The sequence below is a fragment of the Equus przewalskii genome, chromosome X (assembly GCF_037783145.1).
Source record: "Equus przewalskii isolate Varuska chromosome X, EquPr2, whole genome shotgun sequence".
Classification (NCBI taxonomy): domain Eukaryota; kingdom Metazoa; phylum Chordata; class Mammalia; order Perissodactyla; family Equidae; genus Equus; species Equus przewalskii.
In genome coordinates this window covers 31504617-31513606 of record NC_091863.1, presented here as the reverse complement: position 1 = coordinate 31513606, position 8990 = coordinate 31504617, and the positions used below count along the sequence as shown (strand labels likewise).

The 8990-nt window shown below is 37.3% G+C and overlaps 1 protein-coding gene across 3 annotated transcripts in view; it reads right to left on the bottom strand.

Annotated features, from left to right (window-relative positions):
* Positions 1 to 1025: 1025 nt before the first annotated feature.
* Positions 1026 to 8990, bottom strand: part of OTC (ornithine transcarbamylase) — an 83018-nt gene continuing 75053 nt past the window's right edge. For all 3 annotated transcript variants that reach the window (XM_070604719.1, XM_070604720.1, XM_008537854.2), the window contains 2 exons: positions 7092 to 7229; positions 1026 to 1450 (listed from right to left, as the gene is read on the bottom strand). In XM_070604719.1, coding sequence (XP_070460820.1) covers positions 1391 to 1450; positions 7092 to 7229 — 198 coding nt within the window. In that variant the 3' untranslated portion in view covers positions 1026 to 1390. The remainder of the gene's footprint in view (positions 1451 to 7091; positions 7230 to 8990) is intronic.

Here is an 8990-nt window from a genome sequence, read left to right as displayed (position 1 = left end):
CAATCCACATGGCACCTCTGGTTGAATTGTTCCTATACTCTCTGATGAAAGAAGAAAGATAATCCACTAAACTCCACTCTTTCTTTCTTAAGTGCTCCCCCAAAATTACCATAGACATGAAAGTCACCTTTGATATTTACTAGAAAAATTATTTTCCTGTAACACTCTGAAACTCTTTTTCCCTACAAAATATGTTTTATTGCATCTTCATTGCAAATCTAACTTGTAATTCATCTCTTACTCACCATTCAAGTCATAGCTATCTGCTGAAGAATATGTCAACCGGCCCGGAAGCATTCTTCTAACAGTAGTGGTGGAATTAAAGGTAATTCCCTATTTTGTCCTCTGTAAAATACATTCTTTTTTTTAAAACTCCACTTATGGGATTTAACATTTTAACCAAAAAATTTCAAATTATACCATAATAATTCAACAATACAAATTTTGGTCACCCACGAGAGACATCTAGCTTTCATTTACATGATAATAATCCAATAACGCAAATTTTTATTATTCTGAAGAAAAATTGGAGGAAAAAATGGGCTAAAATGTGTCCAGTAGTGGATTTATGGAAATATCCAGTGTGCAGTATAAGTAGATGCATGATAAGTACAAACATGGAAAAAGGAAATTGCTCCTGCTGGGGTATTTGAACCTATGAAAATGTCACTCTCTAATGGAGCTTACATTCCTAGCCAGGTGTCTGTGGTTTTACCATTTGCTCACAAAGACTTCTTTAGGCTTGTAACATTAAGTATTCATCACAGAGAAGAGATGTGTGCTTTTGAAGGACCCTTCTTCCCACAAGTGACTGGAAAAACTCTAGAGTTTGGGCGCAGTTAGAGCTATTGTCTAAGAATTTCATCACTTGCCTCCATAGGTGAATGTCTGTCTACCTCATTTGCCTGAAAATTGTACTACATCAGCAAGATGGATCATTTGGCTTCCTTGTTGGTCCTGGGGGATATGAACACAGCCCGCAGATCTACCAGCAGCTGACTGCCTGGTAAATGTTTACTTATAAATTAGCATGGGTGATAATTTATTAAGGTAATAAGCATAGATTACATTTAATGGCTTAGACATTATGCATTATGAACACAGTATTTTATGTTTAGTTGAAGCAAATTTATATGATTATTAATATGATACCCAAATGTAACTCAGAATTATGAATTAGAGAGTTTAAACCAAGTCAAGCCATGAATTACAGTGCATCAGCACTTAAATTAAGGGCTTCAGGAAGGTTTCACGATGGCAAAGTAATATCATATTGTTCACCTATACCATGTATTAGGATGTGTTCATTTCTTAGATTTTCTTCTCCTTCCCCAACAAACTGACTCATTCTGTTACTGAAGAACATCGCTTCTCGACAAGCATCGCAGCATCAAAACTTTGGCTTCTGGAGCTGAGGTGAGTAATCTGTCAGCAGGGACACCATGATAGCCTAGGATGACACAACAAAGAGAGAGAAAGAAAGAAAGAAGTGGACATTAGCAAGAGTCTGCTTAGGGACCTAAGGAAGGGGAACTGGGCTGCAGCTTTGAAGGCCTATGGTTAAAATGTGTTTTCCCAAGGAAATGATAAGGGGACAGTTCCAAACTAATATTTATTTTTATTTGGATAAAGGAAGGTCAGGAGGAATCAGGCTGACCCCAAAACATACACAAACATCTTGCTTACTTGGGCCATGTTCCAGGACTAGTGGGCGAGAGAGTTGAAATGAGACACCACGGTGGTAGCCATGATTGGATTTTCCAGTCATGAGTGAAACCTAGGTATTGGCTGGTTTTAGAGAAATATAATCCCTCCCGTCCTCATGTTTATACTGTGGTTTAGTCACTTGTAACCTAGAGAAGTTTAGAATAAATCAGATGTAGAGTAATGAAAGTAAATTATTTGGGCTAATGAATAATGTCTATTTGAATCTGGGTCGTCGTGAAAGAATATTTATAACCTAGAGTACAACTTCCCATTAGGCTGTCAGCCTCAAATGGTAATTTTCACTTTTACTCTTCCCAACTTCCACAACATGACAATAGTAATTATATCACAAACAATGACGATAAATGTTTATTGAGTGCTTACTATGTACCAGACTAAGTGCCTTATCATGTGTTAGTCAGTTAAGAAATATTTGCCAGGCACTGGGATAGGTAGCGTGGTGAGCTAGAGAGAAATGTTTATGTATTATGTCATTTAATGCAAGAACCTTCTAAGGTAGCTTCTGTTGTTATCATTTATAAATGAAGAAATCAATCCTGGAAACAACAGATAGTACAAAAGTGAGTTTGGACCCAGGTTCCTCCGACTCCATTCGAGAGGTAGTTTTGCTGCCTTTCAGGTGCTTGCTCCTTCCTTTCGACTGTGAAGTACACGCGTTCCTTGCCTGTAGAAGTGCCAGGCTTACATTTCAAAAGTGTTCATTGAATGTATTCATTGAATGTTTACCATGTGCTGGGCCCTGTGCTCAACGCCTTATGTGCATAATAGTGTTTGCTATCCTTTCCTACTGTGTGAGGTGGCAAGAGCTGTAAAATACAGATGAGGAAACTGAGGCAGAGGGATTTCCCTGAGTGCTGCTAGGAAGGGGCGCCTCTGCACCTGCCTGTCCTAGACCTTGACCGCTATGCTCTGATGACTCTCACCTTATTTAATCCTCCCAACCTTATGAAGTTGTTTCTATTTTCATCCCCATTTTCATACGAATAAATTGGGTTTAGAGAAGTTACAGTACTTGCCCAAGATCACAGAGAGAGCCAGAATTTTAATCTTATTTCCAAAGCCTATTTTCTACAACCAATACCCTATATTGCCTTCAGGCTACAAAAATGCATCGAGCACATATTTAGAGTATTTGTCAGGCACCATTCCACTTAAAGCGAAGAACATTATAGACGAGATCAATGCTCTTATGAAGGAGTTTTTAATTATAGTGAGGGAAACAGGCAACAGACAAAAAAGAAAATATCAAGTAGTGATAAATGTCCTTAGAAAAATAAAATATGGGATAAAGGAAGCTGGGGAACTACTTAAGAGTGAGTGGCCAGGGAAGACCTTTCGAACGGAATGACATTTAAGTTGAGATCTGAATGACAAGAAGAAACTAGAAAGGCCAAACTCTGGGATGAGAACATCTTCCAGGTAAAATATTTTAAGCTTTTTATGGGTTCCTGAGACCACATCTCAGGTTTGGTTTTGATTTTAATGGTCATTGCATGTGTCAAATTTATTTTCAAATGTAAAAATCTCAAAAAATCAGCGTGGTGTGAAGTTGCCAGATTTAGTTAAATAAATAAATACAGACAGACAGTTAAATTGGCATTTCAGATCAACAACAATTTTTTTAACTCTAAGTATGTCCTAAATATTGCATGAGACATACCTAAACTAAACAATTACTTGTTGTTTATCCGAAATGCCAATTTAACTGGGTGTCCTGGATCTTATCTGGCACCCCTAACTTGGAGAGAAGAGACAGTAAAATACTGCGAATTGCATTTGTAATTATGTTGTGTCTCTAAAGGTTATCCTGATAGCAGTACTTTTTTCAGGGTCCCTTTCGGTTACTTTCAGTCCACTGTAAAATTTGTAGGCAGAAGCAGAAACCCACTTGACTTTTTGAGTCCTACTGCCTTACTGATTATTGAAAAATACAAAAGCAAGCTTTGTGGAGAGGAGAGGGTATATTTTTTTTTAAACCAAGGGATCCAAAGGTCTGTGCACTATGGAGAGAGTGATGTGATTACTAGAGTGTTCTGAACAGCATTCCTGGAAATCACCAAGCATAGAAGCCTTAAAAAGCTACTCTGAGAGCTAAAAGAATATGCTTTTGCTTTAAAATGTTAAATACTTTTAGAACAAGCCCTTCATCTTATTTAGTTATATACCTTACATCCATCAGTCATTACAGGCATCTCAGAACTTGAGGATAGATTTTTTCCTTTTTAGCCTTCTTCCATCCTAATTTTAAATTAAATTGTGTGTGTGGAAATCATTCCCTAGACAGTGGCACTGTCCAATAGAGCTTTCTGCAATGATGGAAATAATCTATGTATGTGATGTCAAATGCAAATAGTGTAGCTACCAGCCATATGTGGCAACTGAGCACTTAAAATGTGCTTAGTATGTCTGAGGAATTGAGTCTTAAATGTTCTTATATTTTAATTAGTTTAAGTTTACATTGAAATAGCCACATGCGCCTGAAAACAAGCATTGTGCCATGAGGACATCCCAGAAAAATTTATCACAGCGGTGCCGAACCTAAATGCCATTCTAAATAAGCTGTTAAGAAGAATTTATTTGCCTGTAAAATAGGAATTTAGACTGGACAATCTCTAGGGTCTCATCCCACTTGAAACTGCTATGCTTCTATGAATTGTACAGGCCGTGGGGGGACTGCACAATACTCATTTTTTTCATCTCCAATGCCTGGCAGAGGGCCTGGCATACAGTAGATGCTCAGTATACGATGGGTGACATGAACTTAACTCAATGGGACCACCAAATCATCTAGCTCAGGGCCATAAAGAGTGTGGCATGTGTGTCACCACCTCCCTTCCAGAATCCATGTCGGGTATTACTAGTCAATTATGCCACTCTTTCTATCCAAGACCACAGGCAGGCTTAGAACCTTCAGAACATAGGACTCCAAATAGCCTGTTGAGGAGATTGAGGACCTAAGATTAAAACTCATTTGCCATCTATGTAGCTTGATCTGCTTATTTTACATGTGAGCAAACTGGGACCTAGAGAGGTAATGCTTATCCAAGATGACACAGCTGACTAGTATTAAGGACAGTTCTAGAATTCAAGTCTCCTCACTCCCAGCTGAGTATTCTTTTTATTTTAGACTCTTTACCTTCATTTTAACATGGCTACATCTCTTGCTTTCTTTAAAATATATTTTCCCCTAAGAACAGTGAGTACCTGGGGAAGGTGGAAGATAGAGAGATGATGGTAGGACTTAGATGAATGGAAAATGGATGGGCATAAGATTTCACTGAGTGTATGCATGTATATATATATATATATATATATATTTATCATTGTAAACATTTCAACCATGTGAATACATTATGTATTTAATGTTTTAAAGTAAATTCAATTTAAGATATTGTCTAAAAAACTCTTTAAAAATTCATAAATGCAGAACATCTCCATAAATAATATTTTAGAAAGCGTTCTTTTAGCTTTTCCCTCCTGAGTTTCTACAAAGGGCCTATTGTAACAGATTTAGGTTGATTTGTCTTTGTAACTTCAACCGTCTTCTGATAAAGAATAGAGCTCAAGGAAAAGTTTTTGCTGTGGCTTTTCCTGAGGTATATGGTTGGCGAGCTCACATATTCTTTTTTGTCATCTAGATCTTTGCTCTCAAAATGTGGTCCACAGGACAGCAGCATCTGCATGACGTGGGTGCTTATTAGAAATGCCAAATCCTGTGCCCCATCTCAGGCCTACTGAATCTGAATCTGCACTTTAACAAGATCCCTAGGTGATTCAAATGGACATTAAAGCTTCAGGAGCACTGGTCTAAATGACATGGCAACTGCCATTTTGGCCAAAATGAGTGTCCTCAGGTGGCAAGCTGAAAGGTACAGTAAAAAAAAAAAATCATCCCTCTTATTAGGTATGACAAATTTAGGCCTGATATACAACTTTCCATTACAAAGGGAGTCATGATTGGTTTCCAAGCAGTCATAGTGGAGCTCGAACCTCTGCTGGTCACTGTATTAGACCAACAGTGAAGATGATGGTGGTGACAATAATTATAATAACAATATTTACAGTGATTAGATACCACACTAAATGCTTTACATGTATTATTTTAATGCTCACCATGACACTATCTATCCCCACTTATAGATTAATAATTAGCAGATAGTTCTTTCCAGCTTGTTTTTCTCTACTCCAGAGGCTGAAAACTATAAACTACATTTCCCAGACTCCTTTGCAGCTAGGATGCTGGCATGCCACTCAGCTGCCCCTACTCAAGATTTGGAGCCATAAGTGAACAACATGCAGTGGAAGCCATCCTCTGGGAGATTGGATCTTCTGGTCCATATGCAGGTGGCAGTATCGAGTTCAGCTGGAGCAGCTATAATGGAGTATCTGGCATTTAGTTTCAACAACCCTAGGTACAAGGCTATGAGTGGCTGTGTCACTGGTGTTTCAGCTACAAAAGAACCACAGTGTTGTTGGGCAATCTTCCTGCCTGTGTTGTTTCTGAACATGTGGGATCCAAGAATGATTCACTGCACCCTCTTTCCCCGGAGATTCTGGGACCTGCTTAATACCTTTTAATAAATTCCTTTCCATTTATCTACCTAGAGTGGATTCTATTGTTTGCCAGTACCCTGGCTGGTATAGTAATTGAGATCAGTTAAATCACTAAAAGCTAAAAAATGGTGGTACTAACTTAGGGTACTTGAGTATTCAGTTTTCCAAAGGAGAAGGTGACGTTTGAGATATTGTAAAACAGAGACGTGAGGTTAATATTTCCTAAAATAGCAATGATAAAGCTGAAACCAGTGGCATTATATTAAAGGGACCAACAGTCTTTAAGGTTAGTTTTGCTGCAATTCTGGAAATGTTCTACACCTAAAAACAAAGGTGTCTGTATGGCCAAAGTCAAGTAGAGAACCAAAACAATTATCTAGGCAAGTCATGAAAGGAAGAAAGAGAGTAGGAAGGAAATAAGATTTCTGTAAATGCCCATTTTGTGCCAGGCACTAAATTAGGGGCTTCTATAAACATTAGCAATGGGATTGCAAAATAAGAATTATACAACTTAAAATGGCCGGCAGGCAATGGCAGCTGGTGCTCAGGCTGACCGAGAGCAGTAAGAATTTTTATTAAAATGGGTATATTTGGAAGGAGATCAGTTTTACCCCATTAAAAATATATTATAAATGCTAATAAGCAATAATAATCTAGTATGAAGTTTCTGGGAGAAAATAGATGTCATATGAGCAAGTAATGCAGGTGGGTAATCTTGATTGCTTATTACTTACCAAAAGCCATGAATGACCAAGTTGAGGCCACACAGAGAACTCCTTATTATCCTCCATTCCCCATTTCTTGCTTACCATGATTGTCCACTTTCTGTTTTCAGCCTCTGGGAATACTAGTGACCGTGGAGAATAAAATACTTCATCGTCCACTTCTTCCGGCTTTCTGGGCAAGCAGTGTAAAAATGTCCAGTCAGAGGCAGCAAGTTTAGCAGTCTAAAGAAGAGATGGGGATAAGGCTGTGTTTTGACTATTGTATATGGCTATCACATCTGTCTTCTTCAATATTTAAAAATATACATATGGCCTGGAGTGAGAGATCCATGCAAAGGAAGAGACAAAGGGGCAGAGTGAGCATTTAAGGTCAAGGCGCCCAGGGAAAATGTATGTGATACTTTCAACCTACAAAACTTTAGTCATTTTTTTAATTTGAGAGATCATCACTCTAAATTAAGCCACTAACTCAGTTTTCTGGTACTCTGTCTAGTGGGATAGTGGGCATTTCAGTAAAGAACTCTACTAGCATAATATATGGCTGACAGCAAAAGTCACCAATTGTACCTCAATATACTTTAAAAGTCGCTTTTATGTGATTGTGTTATATTTTGAGTTTATCTCCAAATTATGGTTTTTAGCACTTGAAGCATACTTCTTCACTAGTTAAAACCATTTTGAAAAAGAGCACTGAGATAGGAGTGCATTAAATAGGATTATGGGCACTACGCACTAGATGTTTCATTCTTAATGCAAATGTGCTAATGGTTTTAATTTTCTCCAGCAGGTAAGTCCTGAAAGTTACATTTGTCCATCTATTTCCATCATTCACTTACAGATTCAAAACTACATTCCCTCATAATTTCTTACCTCAAAATCACTGCCTTTGTACTAAAATTTTGTTTTACCACCCACCCTAGTTCTCCGTTCAGAACATTTTGAGTTTCTAAAATACTGGCAAAGTGACATAGGAAAGGAATAACATTTGGACCAGTCATGCGTCAGTGAGGTGACCATTCTTCAAGCATACAGCCCCAGCACCAGAAAAACGTCTAAAGTTGTTCAAGGTGAGTAGGAGGTAAGCCACAGGGAATTGAAAATTTCTCCATGCAAATATTGGCCATATATATGACAATGGATTAGCCAAAATAAATAAATAACTCCTATAACCAATAATAAAAGGGCAAAAAATAGAAAATGGGCAAAGGTTATGATAGTGATTTGTAGAAAAAGACATGGAAATGGCCAATAAACATGAAAAGACATTTCATTTCATTAGTAATCAGGGAAATGTAAATTTTAAAAAGCACAAGATACAGATTTTTAAAAATTCAAAATGTAAATAGCAACTAAGAATGGAGAGAGTGTGGAGGGAGTATGAATTGTCAATCCTTTTCGGATGGGCACTTTAGCAGCATTTCCCATATTTTAAAAAGTATATACCATTTCACCCAGAAATAATTCTTCTTGTGATCTATTCTCCAGTAATACTTGCACAAAGAAATATGTATTATAAGGATGTTCATTGCAGCATTGTTTGTAATTGAGATAGTTGGAAATAGCCTAATTTATGAACAGGAAACATTTTAACTATATTATGGTCCACTCATACTTTGGAATTCTATGCAGCCATTAAAAGAATGAAAAATATCTAAGTGAATGGACAAGAAAATCTAAGATTTGTAAAGTGAAAAAAGTAAATCAGAATAATATGTCGAATATACCATTTATGATAAATCAGTAGTTGTGTATATGTGCAGGCATATGTAAATACACAGAAAAGGTCTGCAAAGAGACACATCAAATTGTTAAACAGCGGCTACCCCTGGGAATAATCATCGTTAAGGGGATGGGGTGAAGACATTTTTACTTTTCCCTTTTCAAACTTCATTCTATTGACACGTACGAATAAGGAGCTTGTATTTATATAATACCTTATCAATAAAATATCTATTGCAATCACTTAATTCCTTTCTCCACCAA